This window comes from Cibotium barometz, chromosome 8 (assembly GCF_041138505.1).
Source record: "Cibotium barometz isolate CiBa-2024 chromosome 8, ASM4113850v1, whole genome shotgun sequence".
Classification (NCBI taxonomy): Eukaryota; Viridiplantae; Streptophyta; class Polypodiopsida; order Cyatheales; family Cibotiaceae; genus Cibotium; species Cibotium barometz.
Window position 1 is genome coordinate 15347660 of NC_141053.1, and position 19664 is coordinate 15367323.

Here is a 19664-nt window from a genome sequence, read left to right on the forward strand (position 1 = left end):
GTTTATATCTCTTTCTTGTGTACATGACTATGTGGGTTAGGGAATTGAAGTACATAGCCCCCCTCTCTTGGCCCATCTCTCTCTCTCTCTCCCTCCCTCCCTCCCTCCCTCTCTCTCTCTCTCAAACACACACACACACACACACACACACACACACACACACACACACACAGGGGGCAATGAAGAGGAGGAAGGATTTCCATCCGTCTATCTCGTGTACACATATATCCTGATCTATATCTATCCATAGATCAACCCTCTCCATGTACACATATATCCTGATCTATATCTCGTGTACACATATATCCTGATCTATATCTATCCATAGATCAACCCTCTCCATGTGTGCAGATCTCCAATGCATAACTATTTGTCTCTGTTTTTAGGCTCGTGAGATGACAATTGGGAAAATCAATTGGAAAATTCTTGATTAATAAGGTTGAAAAAACCTAACATCATCTTTAGCCCTCTAAGGTTTTGGTATTGATGTCTATCAACTAAGTAATTAATTCAAATTTATATTTCACTCATTAAAGGCGCCTTTTGGATGGGGAGGGGGGGAGGGAGGGTGAGCACCTTTGGATTCATCACATCTCCTTTATAGGTTCTTTTACAAGCTTTCTATTCACCTAAATGAGCATACTTCCTTGCACGAGAGAAGAAGAGAAGAGAGAAGAGATAATGCAAGGGTCAGTTTGCTTAGCCAACCCTAATGAGGGTTAACTCCTCGATGTGAAGCTGCTAGGGGGTCACTCCATCACCAAGTAGAGCTTTCTCAAGCTTGGTGGGGAGCAATGAGAGAAGGAGCTATGGAGAGCTCCACTCCTACTTAATGTCTTCATGTGTACAAGAGTGGAAGAGAGTGTTAGAGAAAGAAGGAGAAGGAGAGGCAAGCAAAGGAAGCATCACCTACATGCACACATACAACCAAGCAAGCAAGCATGCATACACACAAGCTCACCACCATAGCCACGAGAGAGAGAGAGAGAGAGAGAGAGAGAGAGAGAGAGTTGTATTAATGTCTACTAGAGGCTGTACAACTGTCAATGTATTTTGGATGTCCAGAAAAAAAAAGGACAAAATGAACATGAAATAAACTATGAAACTACTGAGCTAGTGGGGGGGTGTGATGGATGGAGCACTATTGCTAGAGGCTCAGTATGCAACCTATAATGGTATTGTATCCCTTTCGATGGCCGGCATTACATACGTCGTAAGCTCGGTCATCCCATATATCTTTTACATGAAGCGCTTAGCACGGTTTACATAAAAATGAGTTACATGAAGCATAACCATGCTTTAAAATAATGTTAATCATTGTGGTTAACATGACCCCTCTTAATTCAAGCCCATCCTCGGGGGAGTATGTGCGGACAAAATCGTACTGCGACTTGGGGTACTGGTGGGATTGATGAAAGGCCTTGTAGTTAGTCCAGAATGCGGTCTCCATCATGTCTTCGAAGGTTTGGAGACGCTATGCATCCACTAGATACACTTGGAATAGCCAAAAATCTTGTTGAGGGTTGGGGCTTTATTGAGGTTGAAGTAGAGGCCTTGGGGGCTCCTTCATGGTAATGGTGCCACTGGGGGAACTCTGCCAATAGGGTAATGATGAGGTCAAAGAAGTGGATTGTGGCAACGATGGAGGGATCCGGCACTTGATCATATTTGATTATGAAAACATGTATTTGAGCGAGCATGCTGTCCTCCGTGCATGGGTTCCGAGATGTAGGAGGGGGGGACCATGGAAGTTGAATTGGAGCTTCGGGTTCTCTTTTTGTTTGGTGTGGAACAGGTCCCAGGCCCAATAAACTGCGAATGGGGAGGTAAGCCACGTTGATGCAGGCGTTGCAGAGAGGGCTTTTCAGTATTCAGCCCAAATATGTGGCTTGAGTAGGAAAGGTCGCCGCCAAACCGACTGCTCACCCTTAAGATCGAATGTGAGGGGTTGAGCATCAGAGTGGGGCCGAGTAGCCGCTACATTGTTTGTGCGGATGCGGGCGGTTCCATGCATCATGCTTGGCGTCGAGACGGAGGACATGAATGTCAATGTGGTCCATTATCCTGGTGAGTGGTACTTGTTGGAGTTGCCGGCTTAGCAAGATTCTTATTGCTTCTTGAAGTCAGCACGGTCCAGGGGATCGCGCCAGTTTAGGGGATTGATGGAGGGATCCACCTCCTTGTGCTCTTGTGTTGTTTGGGGGGTTTTTTTTCCTCCTCCAGGGGGGTGGGTGAAGGGAGGTTAGTGGGTTGAGGTTGTTAAGGTGGAGGGGTTTTGGAGGAAGAGGGGGCGGTGCCGAGTAAGGTGTTATAAGGAGAGGCAGTGGGCATGCCGATGTAGAGGGAACATCTGTTGGGATCATGGGCAGGTGCGATCCAAGATGGAGGGAGCAAGGGGGTGATGGTGGTGTGACGAGGGAACTTGAGGAGGGGTTGTATGAGTTGAGGGAAAGAGGGTTAGGGTGGCGGGTGAAGAGATGGAAGGAGGGAAGTTGGTGCTTGGCGTGGATGGTGGGGGGTTCGTAGGAGTGGTGGCGGGGGGATCATGGCCTTTGTCACCATCATCATTGTTGTTGGCCTCAGGGTTGCACGCCAAGCATTTGGAGAAGAAGAAAGACTTCACCTTGTGGGCCTTTTCGGGGGGGGGGGGGGTGATGTCAAAGGGGAAGGTGATATGAGAGTCGTCGAATCGGATAATGGCGGTGGCAGAGACAACCTCCACTTGGCAATAGATACGGTGGTAGAGGACGAGGAGGCCAAAAGTGGAGCAAGGGGGGGGCAGGTCCCGACGCGCAGAGGGCCTTGTAGGCCCTCCGCCGAGGCGTAGTAGAGGGTGATCCAATCGCTTCATTCAAGAAAGGTGAGGGTGGCAATGGCGTTCAAAGCGGGGTACGAGTACGGATACAGGCCATGGGGGATAAAAAGCTCGATGGAGGCATTGGTGTCTGTGGCTTGTCCGTACTTGAGGAGCATACCTCAGTTGATGAGGTTGGTAGCTAGAGCGTTAAAGGAAAGTTTGAAGAGGATAGTGGGGTTGGCGAAGGAAATTTGGTTTTAGAAGAAGAGGGTGACGAGGAAGTTAATGGAGGGGTGAGGGATTTTGGTGATGAGGTAGGAGAGGGTGGAGGCAGTGAGGGGGTCGTCAAAAGGAAAAGGTTGTGTTGAAGAAGGTTGAGCTGAAAAGCATGGTAATGGAGTTTAAGAAGTTGGGAAGGGTTTTGGGGGGGTAGGGTGGAGAGGCTGGGCAACTCGGTGGCAGTGTCCATTAAGGCATTGACTTTGCGCTCCATGGTGCTGGACGTTGGCTGGGATTGGAGGGCACGCTTCTCTGCTCTACACGTAACTGGGCATCTTTTGGCTGCAATGTCTGCGACTTGTTTATAGGAGTCGAAGGAGGCAAGGGTCCTTAGCGGTCTGGGCTTGGCGGCACATGTCCTAAGCTTCCTTTTGGGCGAGGGAGCAGGCGTGGTTTGTAGTTTGACCGTTCTCCTGGGCCGCCTGGAACTGCTGGAGTTGGGTGACGGCGGCCAGGGCATCGGCGAGGGTGCACTTGCGGTCCTCCAGGTATGTTTGTCAGTTGGGTGTTGGCGAGGAGGGCTGCTTGGAGGCCTTGTTGGGTTTAGAGTTGGTTAGATTGGCTAGGAGCATGGCCTGTTAGGTGGCGGTTACCTGCTCATGCTGCCTCTACGTATAGCGGATCCATCATGGACGTGAGGAGCTCCCTGGTGAGGTTAGAGAATCCTTGAGGGAAGTAAGGGAGGGTGTCGTGGAAGGACTTGATGCCTTTGGAGTACACCTATTGGGATTAGAAACACCCCCAGCAGAGGATGTCCATGCTATGGCATTGTGAGGTAGAGGGTGATGCCAGCGGCCCTTCGTCGGGGATGAGTTAGGGATGGGGAAGGAAGGGATTGGCTGCCGGTGCTGGGTGTTTGAAGGAGGTTCTCTTCGAGGAATTGGGCTATGCGTCGAAGTTCCTCTTCTTCTGCTACTTTGCGGTCCCTGCCTAGGGATCGGGATGGTGGCGCTTGGAGGGGGGCGTGGTTGGTGAAGGTCGGGGTTCAAGAATAGGGGGAGTGATGGAGGTGCTGTCTTGGAGGCAAATAGGCTGTGTGGTAGAGCACTTTGGTGAGTAAGGAGGAGGACGCCACTTGCCTTGGGGGTTGGAGCAGATTGCGTGTAGCTCCTTCTGCAGAGACTCTGCTTAGTTGATGGTGATGCCTTGGATGATGTGGGTGAGAGTCGACATGTTGCAATGGTCTGTGCAACGTGTCATGAGGAGAAAGGAAAGAGCGTGGGCGGGCATGATTAGCTCCTGTCATGTAATGTTTTGCCATTCCACATCGTCTTTGATATGGATATCACACACATGGTGCATGACATTGCTGTAACGTATGTATGACTGCTTGACTTGGGGGAGATGGAGCACATTGTGGTGGACAAGGTTGAGACTGATGGGAAGCACCTTCGTTGTCCAAAGTCCTGCCTTGTAGCCTAGTTGGCATTGGATGTCTCAATAAAGTAGAGACAATTAAGAAGGTCGGGTCCCCATGGCTGTAGGGTGGGAAATTCGTAGAGCTCTATCTACCCCAGGCCCATACAAAGGAACGGCCATGGCTTAAGGAGTCATGGCCAATACACCCCTACTCAACCTCTTGCCTCTCCATTGTGAATTGGGGGAGTCATATGATAAGGGCAAGTGGGGAAGCCGAGGTTGAGGGGATGTCACTGGTGGAGACAGTGGGTAGGGGTGGCATGTCCTTGGCTTCCTCGTGGATGTTTGCTTTTCTCTTATCTTGCAGAGAGCTAGTGGTAGCAACAACAACTGGGGCTAGCTCCGCCCTCCATTGGAAATGTTGTAGTGCAATGAGCTTGGGGGTAGGGATGTTTCACGTTGGTAGTTGTGGTAGCCAAATCTCTGTGTGTGTGTGTGTGTGTGTGTGTGTGCATATGGTTTTTTTCTTGGAGGGAGGGAGAGAGAGAGAGAGAGAGAAAGAGAAGAAGAAGTGAGAGAGAGACAGAACCACCCTATGGTAGACGATTTTGTTGCTTTAAAAAAAAAGAAGAAGAAGCCACATTAACCTTTAAGAAAAGAATTAACTATGGTATACACGTAAAAAGTATTCAGTGGTTAAGGTGGTTCTTGAGAGTGGTGGCATGTAGGGAGGAGTGTGTGTTGTTGTGTCAAATTCCAGCCAAAACTTTTAAGAAATAAGGCACCAAAATACTTTTTATATATTAAATAAATAGTTGGGCCACAAAACCATAATCTAATGCCTTAGCTTTCTTCAAAAATTCAAATTTCTCAAACGACTGCAATGTTCAAAGATTTAATTCCATATACATATTTTTTTAAACAAGACAAAATTTCCTATGGAAAAGAAATTTCTTATACAACCTACGTACACCCTGCATTTGCACTTATCTGACTCTGTCCATCTTATCTATCTTGATCTTCCTCTCCCTCTTTGTCTAACGGATGGCGAACATTTTCGAGGAAGGCAGGGACCATTTCTCTTATAATAGAATAAGAACCCATCAATAAAAGCTTTGGTACAGCCAGGTCCTTGCAATGTTGCAGTTCGCACAGATGTATTGCTTACAATGGGTGATGGCGCCTTGGACATCACTATGAGGCTCTTGCATAGTGCTCACTGCTCATATTGTTGAGTGGGAAAGAAGGCCGCTCTGGTTAGAGGAGGATAACATGGAAGCCGGGCAACTACTAGAAGAAACGGCAAGGAATCAAGAAGACGAAAAACAAGTTTCCAACATCCTCAAGGGCTTCCATGATTGCAGCGTTTAATTAAAAAAAAACTCTTGACAAAGGTTATCAGAACTTTCCCGTATTAATTAATCGATTTTGCTCATTGCAGGCCCCTATTCTTTTGATTGGCAAAACCATAGTTTAAAGTTTTTTCAACGTTTTGATAGCATGTACTTTTTGGCGCCATATTTAGTATGGAATCCTGCATGCGCTCATTGATGCTATGTGGTCTTTTGCACATATTTCTTTTCTGGTGTTTTTTTTTTTTTGGGTGTCATGCGCAGAAGCTTCTCTCTCTCTCTCTCTCTCTCTCTCTCTCTCTCTCTCGATTTTGATTACGATCAAATTGTCTTTTCTCTCTCTCTCAACCCGCCTGCACACTGTAGTTGTAGTTGTGTGTCTTGCCCAGGAGGGAGGGAAGACTGAGGGTGGTAGGAGGGGCTTTTTCCGCGAGGGAGGAAGGAACTGGACACGAAAAGACATGCATTATAGGGAGGTGGCCGAAGTGAGGTGCGCATAGAATGAGGTGGCCGAAGTGAGGTGTGCATAGAATGGCAGAGGGGGGTGAGCGTAGCAGATATGCACGAAGGAGGTGGGCGAGGTGAGGTCTACCTAGGGAAAGATGCAGAAAGAATTAGGCCACAGGAAAAAGTGTGAATAGGCCACCCGAGGACGCATGCCCCCCTCCGTTGGGATCTGCCTTGTTTTGGAGGAGAAGACGTGGCATTGGGGAGTTTTCCTAAGGTTCGTAACCTTAGGCTCACCTAAGGTGTGGGTACCGTTGGAGCATTAATTATTTAATGCACCGGAATAGGGGCCTACAATGAGTGAAAATTCAAAATCTATTAATTAATACGAGAAAGTTCTGATAACCTTTGTTAAGAGTTTTTTTTTTAAAATTAAACGCTACAATCATGGAAGTCGTTGAGGATCGTTGCGCCCTTGCTCCCCTCTGAGCCAACCGTTTCAGAAAGTCACAACGCGAGGCTGGCCTGAGAAACGATGGCAAGCTACGGGGACTATGGTGAACCATCGCCTCAAGAATGGGAAAGCAACGGATGGCAGGGCAAGGTAGGTTCAATGTTCCGTTGCAACATATCGCTAGCTCTTAATCACAGTTTAAGACCTCTCTGTTAGGGTTTTTCTGACCATAATTTCCTGTTAGGGTTTCCGTGACATACTTTCCTCTTAGGTTTGGGATTTCTCTTTTTATGTTCACAAAGTTTAAAAAATTAGGATTAATGTTTCTCTGTTTCAGCGAAAATTTGGTGATTCTGGTTTTGCGACTGGAAGAATATAGAAAGAAATGTTGGGATTTAATTCATATTTTGGCTATACCATTTGCAGTTTTTTTCCATATGCAGAGTACTTGTTTTAGGCTTTTCTTGAAATACACATCTGGTATTGGTTCAATTTTGATAAAGCTGCGTTGTGTTTATGAAGGGATGGTTAGGGTGTGGATCGCATTGCTTCTTTGATAGAGATAATTATGCTGATAAACATGATGAAGTATGCTATTTGAAATTAGATGGACTTTGCAATGCCATTGCGTCACACAATACCGGATGGAGATTAATCATGCTAATGAATGAGATTACGGTGATGTACACGATTAATTAATTATGTTTCTTTGCGCTAGATTGGAGAGTTAGCTGGATTGGCGGTGGGCTCGGCGGTTGGGCTCGATGCGATCTTTGCGGGGTATTGTAATCGCTTGAAATATCAATAAATGACATTTTTATTATGGTTTTTTCAAATGTGAATCCATAAGAATTTTTGTCATTAAAAATAAAAAATATCTATGGTTTTCTTTTTGTCGTCCTCTTTTTAAAAGTAGAGTTATGATTTTATCAGAATAGTAGAGTGAATAGTAGAGTGAAAATAGAATCATAAGCACCCACGACGAACTTTTAAGAATCATAAGCGGTAACCGGGTGGTGGCTTTAGTCAAAAGGTCCTCTAAAATTAATTAATTGGAATCGAGGAGGATGTGTGCCACTTTTTGGGCTAATCTATGCAACGTGTTGGTCATGGCGGAAACTTTCTTAAAAAAGAAGCCCATGCCTTTTCTTTTTGAAGCAGCAGCAGAAACCAGCACGCTATTTAACAAGCTTGCGTTCTTACACGGTTGGTTCGTTTGCTCTCCTCTCTTTCTCGTTATCACCCCTGCAAGGCAAAATATGGTGTGTACCTGCGATAACACGTGCGGCATAGGCAGCCCTTGCGGTTGCTGCTCTGGCGGTTGCGCGTGCGGAGCTGGTTGCAGGCAACAATTCTCTGCACTTAATTACATGAAACGTGTGAGTTTTTTATTTATTTATTTTTTTCTTGATGGCTCATCTGGCGTATAATTATATTAATCGCAGATGTGGAGCGACCTCCGCCGCAACGGCTGCCGGGTAAATACTAAGCCTGCATTTGTGAGCGTATTTAGCTTAATGCAGTTGAGATTAGTAAGTACTTAAGGTTCGCCTAATTTCTGCCCTTTACAATTAAGAAGAAATAACTTTAAAAAAAAAAACGGATGGCAGGGGTGGCGCACGTGGTAACAATTGCCCCTGCGGGGCGGTATGCGATTCAGTGTTCGAAAAAAACTATTTTCCCAAAAAGTACAAAACCTTCATCTAAAAATTGTGAAATTATTTATAAAGAAAATTTTCAAATTTTGAAGGTTTTTGTTCTACAACCCCTCAAAATCTGCAGGTTTTTGTACCCTTAAGTTTCAAATTTGAAAGTAATTTTAAAAATTTGCAAGTGCAAATTACACTATACCCGGGTTTTTTTCGAACACTGATGCGATTGTGTCCGTCAGCCAATCAGCGGCGACTTTGCATGCACGTGCAGTGGGAGCACGTGCACAACGTGCAGCACGTGCGGCACGAAAAGATCGGGCACTGCCACTACCACGATGTGAGTCTCCATTATAATATATAATATAATATATATATAGAGAGAAGAATAACGATGGCCTTGTGTGGCCTCGGTGAGTGTCATATGTTTGATAACATAAGCCTCTCCATAGTTTTTGCATGTTGCTTTGACTTTCATGTATACACATCTGTTTTATAGCTCTATCTAGCTATCGTTCAATAACTTGCTAATAAACAAGTGGCTCTATCCATTTATCTTCCTCCCTTCATTGTTAAGGCTTTTGAAGATATATGCTCACCATTTTATCCCTCATTTTCAACTAGTCTATATGAGCTCTCATTTTCAACTAGTCTATATGAGCTCTCATTTTTCAATGATCGTTTTAATATTGGTATCAAAGGTTTTTGGACAAATTTATAGAGATATTACCTCGATTCTTGTTTAAAGATGTTGGTCAATGTCGTTGCGTTGTTCGGTTTTTGCTCATGTCAAATTAAATGAACACGAGATTGGGCAAGTCTCTCCCAAGGGACACATTTTTGGCGCACAATTTTGGGACACGTCGCGAAACCTTTTGGGGACACATTTTGGTCATGTTTCAAATTAAATGGAGCAAGTTAAATTTAAATGAGTAAAGAATGGGTAAAGACAAAATCCTAAATCCTACAAGGATGTTAGAATTAAATGTGAACCAAGCTATATAAATTAAGAATAAGCCATTTACAAGGTGGTTTTTGTTTTAGGGTTGGTGGGTCGCGTTACCTACAAAGTGGGATCTTTATTTGAATTTTCAAAGGGCTTAGGGTGGAATGGCCTCTAGGGCTCCATAAAAAGTTTTTTTTTAATTGATCAAAATAAGGACATGCTTATAAACCAACGGGTTTTCTAGGCTAAATTTGCATATTAGTATTTTAACTAAAAATTAATATATTAACTAAAAATGAAAAAACTCAACCAAAATTTCCAAATTTTAATCGGTAAAAATAATAGGGCTCGATATTTCTAGCCGGTCTTCCAAATTTCAACCTGGTAAAAATACGTTGAAATGTCATTTTTGTTGAGCCCTTGATGTGGCCTTAAAAGGTTGAGCATGTCTTAGGACAACAAAATTAAAGAGAGGAGCATCTCTTGGCAACAAGATTTAAGAGCAGTGCATAGTTCTTGGATGATATATGCATGTCTTGGCAATAATAAGATTTAAGAGCATTGCATAATTCTTGGATGATATATGCGCATGCATACAAAAATGTACTATGCCTTTGTACATCTCAAAAAGCCCTATCACCCAACAATTCTTAGGCATGTTTATTGTTAATATATATATAACAAAGCCCATGCAACCAAAAGTTGTTCTTGTAAATATACAATTTATGTATAACAAAACCCAAGCCCACCCATGTTTCTCATTGTAAAGATTGTCCTCTTATTTTAAAGAGATTTTACAAAGTTTCTCATTGTAAAGACATACCTTCTCCTTTGATTTCAATATGGGCAATCATTAAGAATATTCTTTGAATATTGACTAGAGAGTTAAGAGTTTTGTTTTTTAGTTTTGTTCATATCAAATGCTAACATGAATAGTGAGTTTGAGAAGCATTTACTATTTAGGTTTTCATCTTAGCATCTGAAATGAAAGTTAGATATAATATAACCTCAAAACCCAAGCCCACCCATGTTTCTCATTGTTGTAAAGATTTCTTCTCTTATTTTAAAGAGATTTTACAAAGTTTCTCATTGTAAAGACATACTTTCTCCTTTGATTTCAATATGGGCAATCATTAAGAATATTCTTTGAATATTGACTATAGAGAGTTAGAGTTTTGTTTTTTAGTTTTGTTCATATCAAATGCTAACATAAATAGTGAGTGAGTTTGAAAAGCATTTACTATTTAGGTTAGGATCTTAGCATCTGAAATGAAATAGTGAGTTGGATATAATGAAAGAGTTAGATATAATATAACCTCAAGCGTAAATGCTAACCTTAATAGTGAGTTTAGATGCTTACCTGTGTATGTATGTATGTGTATGTATGTGTATGTGTGTGTATGTGTGTATGTGTGTGTATGTGTGTATATGTATATGTATATGTATATGTATATGTATACGTATATATATATGTTTTTTTTAAATCTTTTCACATGCTAAACTTAAGTTTGGATTCAATAATGTTTTTTGTTGTATAGAAATGTTCTCCTTTCAATATGGGAAATCATTAAGATTATTCTTTGAATGTGACTAGAGTTTTGATCATTTCAAATGCTAACCTCAATAGTGAGTTTGAGTGAGTTCATTTCAGATGCTAGAATCTTAAGTGTAACACTTGCTAATCTCAAATTGAATGGTGAGTTTGTTAATTTAGGCTGGTAACTTCTCTAAGTTTTATTTTGTTTTCCATGCTATTTATGCAGCTCAATGTTCATTTCAAAAGGCTAAACTTTTGTTTCCATGTATGGAGCTCAATAATTAATCTCAAATTGAACGGTGAGTTTGTTCATTTAGGATGTTTTCCATGCTATTTATGCAACTCAATGTTCATTTCAAAAGGCTAAACTTTTGTTTCCATGCTAGTATGGAGCTCAATAATTATTTTTCACATTTTAAACTTAAGTTCTAGTTTGTTTTCCATGCTAATATGGAGCTCAATAATTGTTCTATGATTCAAAGAGTCGAGCTCAATAATTGTTCTATGATTCAAAGTCAAGCCATAAGGATTACCCCGTATACTTGGTTCATTAAACTAGTAGTGGTGATATTTTGATGCTCAATAAGAAACCAAAGATTGGAACAATCTAGTAGTGGTGATATTTTGATGCTGAATAAGAAACCAAAGATGAAACAATCCTAAACTAGAGAGCCATGGAAAGGTTAGCATAGAAACTACATCTTAGAAGTAGATCACGGTTAATTTCATTACTCTTTATTAAAACTCAATTAGGTGGGAGATGCTAAGTTGAGTGAAACTAGAAAATTTTAATGGAATGGGAACTCATGTAAACAAGTGTTTCATGCTAGTGAAGTAATTGTACTAGTACACAAACCATGGGCTATGGGCTATTTGAAATGGCCCAAACATGATTAAAGTGAGGAAGAGATATGATCAAACTAAATTTTTTATTCCCTAATTGGCTTTTGAAATGGATCTAGACCAAAGATCAAGAAATCAACACATTTCCAAATCTAGCATCCAGAGCATCAAACACATATAAGAAATCCATGTGATTATGATGAAAAGAGAAGTCCACATGCACATGTAGAAGGTATGTGCATAAGGCCTAAGTGATTTAACCTCTCACTATGAGGATGGGTATCAAGCTTGCCATGAGTACATGTAAGTGTCTAAGATATGAATGACTGAAGATCCCTACAATAAACGCAAGGCCCTGTTTATAGTAGCCTTGCCCATGACCCATTATTTACATATTTTGGACCTTAGTTTTGCTTCATTACAAACCATCCCTTTCCAAATATTTTGTCCTCAAAATCATACAAGATATCTACAATTCATCATAGCCTCAAATGAAATCAATGGGAAGTGGTGAAGGCCCAAATATGCTCTCTATCTCCAATGCATATGTGTGGGATTGTTATGAAAGCCCTTGTTGTAGATGAAATCTTTTGAAAGATTCTTCATGACTCCATGGAATAGGTTGAAAATGATATTCTTCCATTGTGATGACCAATGAAAAGCTTTTTGGAGTAAAGCATCGACTCCAACAATGGACCTTACCAAAACTGTCTAGAAATTACAGCATGCATATAATCCCAAGTATTGACCATTTTCTCCATACAAATCATGCCACTTAGTCAAGAAACATCTTCCTAAGTAGGCCATGTTGTTTCACATACTTCAAAGATTTTCAAGAAGCCTCATCCATGGGCAATTGCTCTTCCACCTAACAACGAATTCTTCAATGTTCCTATTTCTCAACTCCCTTGTCTTCTTGTCCACAATCCTTTCCGGCTCATATGATCTCCCCTCTTCATCCATGGGTGGTAGCTCTTCAATCTCTTATGGAAGATTGTCCACAAACCTCTTTAGGTTGGACACATGAAACACATCATGAATTCTTGTAGAAGGAGGCAAATCAAGCTTGTAAGCCAAGTCACCCACCTTCTTGACTATCATGTATGGACCATAATATCTCTAAGCCAATTTTGGATTGGAATATTCTTTGAGGATGTTATGACAGCTCTTAGGAAGCTTTAATATCCCATAGTCACCTTCTTCAAACTCCATCTTACACCTATGCTCATCCACATTTGCCTTCATGACCTCTTGAGACTTCTTCATGTTGTCCTTGCAAAGTTGAAGAAGCTGTCTCATCCTTTCCAACTCTTCCTTGGCCAAAGGATTAACCATTTTGTCCTCATGAAAAGCAATAGATGGGCACATGCACTTGATAAAGAGCCTTGTGACATCCCGATACTCAAGTGCTTGCTTAAATTGTGACAAAATTCAACAAGATAGAGCCACTCATTCCAAGACGTTTGTATATCATGACAATAGTGTCTCAAATACACTTCAAGCCATTTGTTTGTGCACTCCGTTTGCCCATTCGTTTGAGGATGATAGGTTGCACTTGATACCCATAAAGAGCCTTATGACATTCTGATACTCAAGTGCTTGCTTAAATTGTGACAAAATTCAACAAGATAGAGCCACTCATTCCAAGACGTTTGTATATCATGACAATAGTGTCTCAAATACACTTCAAGCCATTTGTTTGTGCACTCCGTTTGCCCCTCGTTTGAGGATGATAGGCTATAGATGGAGTGATTTGGGTTCCCATGTTCTCATATAATGTCTTCCAAAAAGTACCCATGAAGTTGGTGTCCCTATCACAAACTATGTTAAGTGGCAAACCATGTATCTTGAATACATGTTCCATGAATTGCTTGGTAATGTGAGAGGTCCCATAAGTGATCTTTGAAGCAATGAAATGGGCTGATTTGGTGAGTCTATCCACCACCGTAAATTTTTGATCCCATCCATGCTTTGTCCTTGGTAGACCCGTAATGAAGTCCATAGAAATGTGAGTCCATTTTCCATCCGTAATAGGCAAAGGATGAAGCAATCCACTTGGAAGTTGATGGCTATCCTTATTCTTTTGGGCAAGACACACATTTCAACACAAACTTCTTGACACCTCTCCACATGCCTTTCCAATAAAAGCTCTTGCTCACTTTGTCAAAAGTTTTAAGCACACCAAGATGGCCCAAAAGTGGTGAATAATGCATCTCATAAATCACCTTGGGAATGTAAGATGAGGTAGGAACCAAGTGCACCTTATCCTTGTGCCATAGGAGACCATTACGAAGCTTGTAATAATGAGGGAATTCTCTATCATCTCCTTGCTATAATTTCCTATAAATATGTGTAGCACCTTCATTAATAAGATATTCCTCTTGAATCCCTTTGATCCGTTCACTATATACTTCCATAATTGATGTCATAGTGCAAGCCCCGCACATTCTTGACAATGCATCCGTAACTACATTTTCCTTCCCAGGTGTGTAGGATATCTCAAAATCATATCCTTGAAGAGTAGCTAACCATATCTTTTGTTTGGGAAGAAAGATTGGGATAGGAGAGGAAAAATTTCAGCACCCTATGATCACTTCTCACCTTGAAATGTGCACCATAAAGATAGTTATGCCATTTCTTGATTGCATGCCATGCTCTATTAACTCCTCCCCTTTCATGTCTTATGTGACCAGTGATACCTTCCGGGGCCGACCTTTTAGCTTGCCGGCCATAATGGACCGTTTTGAGAGAACTTTCAAAAAGCGGAGCTAGGGTTATTTGATTTGAACAAACTCAAGCTCTATGTAAAGGTAATGAAAGGTAATGAGACGAGGAATAAGTCTATGTGATTAGTTTAAGTTCAACTCGGGCCCTAATACTCTCTGTTTTGGGTTTTTATGAAATAGGCCTTCACCAAAAATGGGCCATAACTCCCTACTCAAGAGTACAATTTGGGCAATCTTTAGCTTGTTAGGAGCCTTTTTAGGAGTACCACACACCCATCAAGTTTAGTCTCTAAGATCACTTTTGGTATACAAACTGCCAAAACAGGGATGCCCCATGAAAACGGGTGTAACCGTTCACCAATAGCTCCAAATGGTATGTCGTTTGGCTTGTTTGGAAGGTGTTGGAATGGGGAATGAAGTGTAGGTGTCCAATTTGGGTAAGCCCAAAATCCCTCGAACTGAATTGCACTTTTGCAAAATCTGCAGATTATGCCCAAATGTCAACTACAAGTATCCCCATTGCATACCCTTGCACAAATGCATTTTGGCATACCCAAAGCATCATGTGGTATCCCAATTAGCATCCAATCATGGAATTTTGATCATATTTTGGTAAAATTTTGGCATGATCTTGGTGCATAAAGAAGCCAAACTCAATCTATGTATCAATATCAATGTGTAAGAAAAGAGATTAAAATCCCACGGAGATGGCACGTTAGATGTCAGAAGCAAGCACTTGAAGTTTCAACCCTATATCTTGTATCCAAACGTCAAGGTGACCAACAATGAATACATGCAAATTTAGTTTTAGAGAGTGGCAAAAAGAGACTCCGATTGTCAAGAAGACAAGGGAGAACCAAAGGGAATTCGTAAAAACAAGTGACCATGTAGCACAATGGAGCAAATGAATAACCAAAGGTGTAGGTTTCAATGGTTTGGATGACCCATCTCTTTTGGATGCCATTTTGATGCCTAAATATGCTTGCAAGTTTGACAAAAAAGGGTAGAATACACATGCGAATGATGTGGAAAGAACTGAACATGGGAAGAAAACAATGAGAAAAGGACACATCAAGAGAGCAGCTCTCGATCATGGGAATTCCACTAGCACTATTTATGAAATATCTTTGATAAATCAAAGCCTCATATGTACGTTAGTCGAGGAAATCCATTTATATATGGAATTAAATGGTATCACTATTAAAATTAAGTTTTAGAAGAGCAATGAAACTAGCTATGCAAATGTAATTTAATATGGGGGCGATGATACAATGTGGCTCATTGGAGAATCAATGTACATACATATGCCATAGAATACCAAAAAAGGAAGTGTGAAAGTATTAACCACAATGGTCAACATTATTTTAAAGCGTGATTACACTTAATGTAACTCATTTTTATGTAAACTGCGCTAAGTGCTTCATGTAAAAAAAAAAGGATAATTGAGCTAATGACATGTGTAATGCCAGCCATGAGCATAAGCCTAGGTGTACATACAGCTAGAAACACCAATTTTGGGCCCCCAATTATTAAATGGGCGGCCGGCCATTGTAAAAAGAGAGCTCATGTATATAAGTGACTTATGAAATATGAAAAAGAACATAATCCCATTATTACAATTGAATTTTGCTCTCTCTCTCTCTCTCTCTCTCTCTCTCTCTCTCTTGTGGCTATGGTGGTGAGCTTGTGTGTATGCATGCTTGCTTGCTTGGTCATATGTGTGTGCATGTAGGCGATGCTTCCTTTGCTTGCCTCTTCTTCTCCTTCTTGCTCTCTCACTCTCTTCCACTCTTTCACACACAAAGGCATTGAGTACGAGTGGAGCTCTCCATAGCTCCTTCTCTCATTGCTCCCCACCTAGCTTGAGGAAAACTCCAATTGGGTGATAGAAGTGGTGATAGAGTGATCCCTTGGCGGCTTCACATCAAGGAGTTAACCCTCATTAAGGTTGTCTAAGTGCATTTTCCCGAACCAACCCTTGCATTGTCTCTTCTTCTCTCTTGGCGGCTTCACATCAAGGAGTTAACCCTCATAAGTGCATATTCCCGAACCAACCCTTGCATTGTCTCTTCTTCTCTCATGCAAGGAAGTATATGCTCATTTAGGTGAACATCTTGGGCACTGCCGGGGATTGCACTTAGCTTAGGATCCTCCACCTTCTATTCCTTAGCTAGAGCCTTGATTTGCCGGATGGAATGCAAATCCACAGGTAGGAGTAGGTTATGAGATGCATGTTTAATTTGTTTGATTTTATTTTTCTTCATACAATGGAGTGCTTGAAAGCGAGAGCTACAAATAAGTGCCCTAATCTTGCTCTTAATTCCATTCATTTTGGTTTTTCCCTTCAATTAGTTAAAAACTACATATTAGACTAATCTCTCAATTAATCTTAAGATATTAGGATTAATTCAGCATTCTATGCATCATTGGATAGCTTGGGACTAGCCCAAGCCATCCACAAAAAGAAAACATAAAATTCATCATTGAGGGGCTTAAATTAGTGAAAAACCAAAGAAAAGATTGGGCACGCAGTTAGTCTCGACTTGCTTTTCTTTGAGAAGTGAACGGTTGTTCACTTTACAGAGACACAACCGTATGCTCTTAAGACACGCCCATTCACTCCCTGTGCAGAATCTTGCCATATCTACCTCATCAATATGTGAGTAATGTGCATTAAAGAGAGCATAAAGTGCATTAAAAAGGGTATAAAAGAAGTATAGTTGAGCTGCCAGGGGAATATTTGAATGTAACTATCAGAAGATATGCCGTTTTGGCGTAGTGAAAGATACCTTCCAGTTTGTAAGCGAAGTACAGTTGAACTGTCAGGGAAATATTTAAAGGTAGCTATCAGAAGATATGTCATTTTGGCGTAGTTAAAGATACCTGCCAGTCTGCAAGCATACATCTATACCTTCACAGACATATATACATTCCCTGACAAGTGAATGCTGCCCATACTTTCCCAACAACAAGTGAACGCCCGTACTTTCCCAAGTGAACGCCTATTCCCGCCCCCGCTAGAAAATCTTTTTTTGACACAAGTCACAGCCACACTTTTCCTCCCAAGAGAATGACCATTCCTCCATCAAGCAACGCATGTTCCTCTGTCTTTCCATGATCATACCCTTCTGACTCACAAACGCTTGTTCCTGCACAAGCGAACACCCATTCCTATTTTCCTTGACAGTACCTACATCAATGTACGACCGTAACTTTCACTAAGCCACGCCCATACCTTCACGAGAGAACAGCTGTTCCTCTATGAATGAATGTCCATTCACTTCTCAGAGGGAAAAAACTTCCCTGTCCAATGTGTGATTTCACACTGTCACTTCACACATTCATGCGCCTATGCTCAGGGAAATTGGTGCGAAAAAATCCTCTCTTTTTTTACAACTCTTAACCATCCTATGCACAATCACTTCTGAGATCAAACCCCTTGGGCAAAACAACGTGGTGCTAGTCCTTGACCTAGAGACAAGAGGATTTGTCACCCAGTGCATGCAAACCATGGACTTACGAGCAAGACCCTTCACAAAGGAGTCTTGCCTCGAGACTAAGAAACTTTATTTTGGGAAACATGCAATTGGAAGAGCCTCATTCCAGGGACACATGCATGGACCATCATCCAGAGAAAACTGTCACACCTCCGCTAAATCCTAGACCGCAAGTGGGGGGCAGGGCCTAAGTAACCCAATCCAGACTGATCCGATAGTCTAGGGAGCCATGTCAACTGTGGCAATGGTAGATTCATACTAGGATCGTAGGCCAGCACTAAGCCTAGGTCAAGAGCCAGCTCACCAAGGTCCAAAGACCTCTTACTAAAGAGAAAGAGCCCACCTAGAGCATTTTAGCAACACACGACACAAATGTACAACCACTACCCACCTTGCGGAGTGTATCCCGGATACCATATGGATCATTATAAAGCCCACATCGGCCCACCACTGAGGCATGGTCCACAAATGGGATACTATCCTCCAGGCTTAGCTCCCCTACCTATCATGCCCCAACCTACATCAGCCCTAATCATGGTAGGATTGACACCGAAAATGTTGAGGATAGCCATGGAAGTAGGGAAGGGGTAGCTTCAGGAATTGCACCACCTGCACTTGCACATCCGGTGGTGCACAACCCTAACCAAGGTGCGACTGACACCAAAAATGTTGAAGATAGCCATGGAAATAGGGAGGGGTAGCTTCAGGAATTGCACCACCGGCACCTGCACAGCTGATGCAATGGCCAAGACTGGAGAGGAATAAAAACCAACCCACATCTCCAAACTTATCACTAAGTTTGAAGGGTCTGAAACCCCATACCTCATTTGGAGATGTTTAATCAGATTTGTGAGGTGTTTGACGATCAAGTTAAGGTGAGTGCCTTCAGCCTCACCCTTGATGGAAAAGCTGGGCAGTGGTTTCGATCCACTGAAAGTAGAAGATAAGGATACCTTTGATGCCTTGAAAGAGGCGTTCAAAGTAGGGTATTCAAGATAAGGAACTCAATGGAGTCCAATCGAGTAGTTGTACAATGTTAAAACAAATAGATGGAGAATCCATCTAAGACTATATCAACTAGGTGAGATATCTTCACTCTCGCTGTAATGATAGAGACAAGTTCTCTAACGAAAGAATGATTAGGCGATTCCTAGAGGGCCTCAAAGATGTAGCCTTGCATAACTCCATGTATGCTCTAGCCCATACTTCCTTTGAGTAATGTTGCAGAAGTGCCATGGATTTCAAGGACAATTTCAAGGGAACTCATTCCTAAGAATTGCACGAGGGAACTTCTAAAGCTTCCTTCAAAACCACAAGGACAAAATTTGAAGGAAAGGGAAAAGCGTCCTCTTCAGGATAATAAGTGGAGTAGCTAGCAATGTAGCAAATGACCCAACAATGGAGAGTAGGCGAAGGTTGTGACCAAGTTGGGCAACCCCATCTTTACTCCAAGAGAGAACTAGTATGGTGTCCAATTTATCAAGCAAACCACACTAGTACAAAGCATTTGAGACCCCAACCCACTCTCTACTTACTGCCAAAGGTGGGGCAGTCACGAAACCTCTAACTGCTACCACCAAAGAGTTTCTTAAGCAAGGGCTCTACCACATGCCTTGCCACCTAGCCCAAGATAATTGCTAGCCTTGCCAGCCCCCCAGCACAACACAATACACCTCAACCTCGCCATGAAGGGGCCACGCGAGGAATCTTTAGGGTACCCGAAGTATCCTTACCACCTCCAATTCCTATTCACAGTTGACCTTGACCAAAATCTTTGA

At 42.0% G+C, this 19664-nt stretch overlaps 1 protein-coding gene across 1 annotated transcript; it reads left to right on the forward strand.

Annotated features, from left to right (window-relative positions):
* The first annotated feature begins 7934 nt into the window (after positions 1–7934).
* LOC147635954 (uncharacterized) lies at positions 7935–8702 on the forward strand. Its single transcript, XM_086801054.1, has 4 exons — positions 7935–8033; positions 8134–8166; positions 8299–8337; positions 8561–8702. The coding sequence occupies exons 1-4, from the start codon at positions 7948–7950 to the stop codon at positions 8679–8681; spliced, it is 279 nt and encodes a 92-aa protein (XP_086657180.1). The 5' UTR covers positions 7935–7947; the 3' UTR covers positions 8682–8702.
* Positions 8703–19664: the final 10962 nt, after the last annotated feature.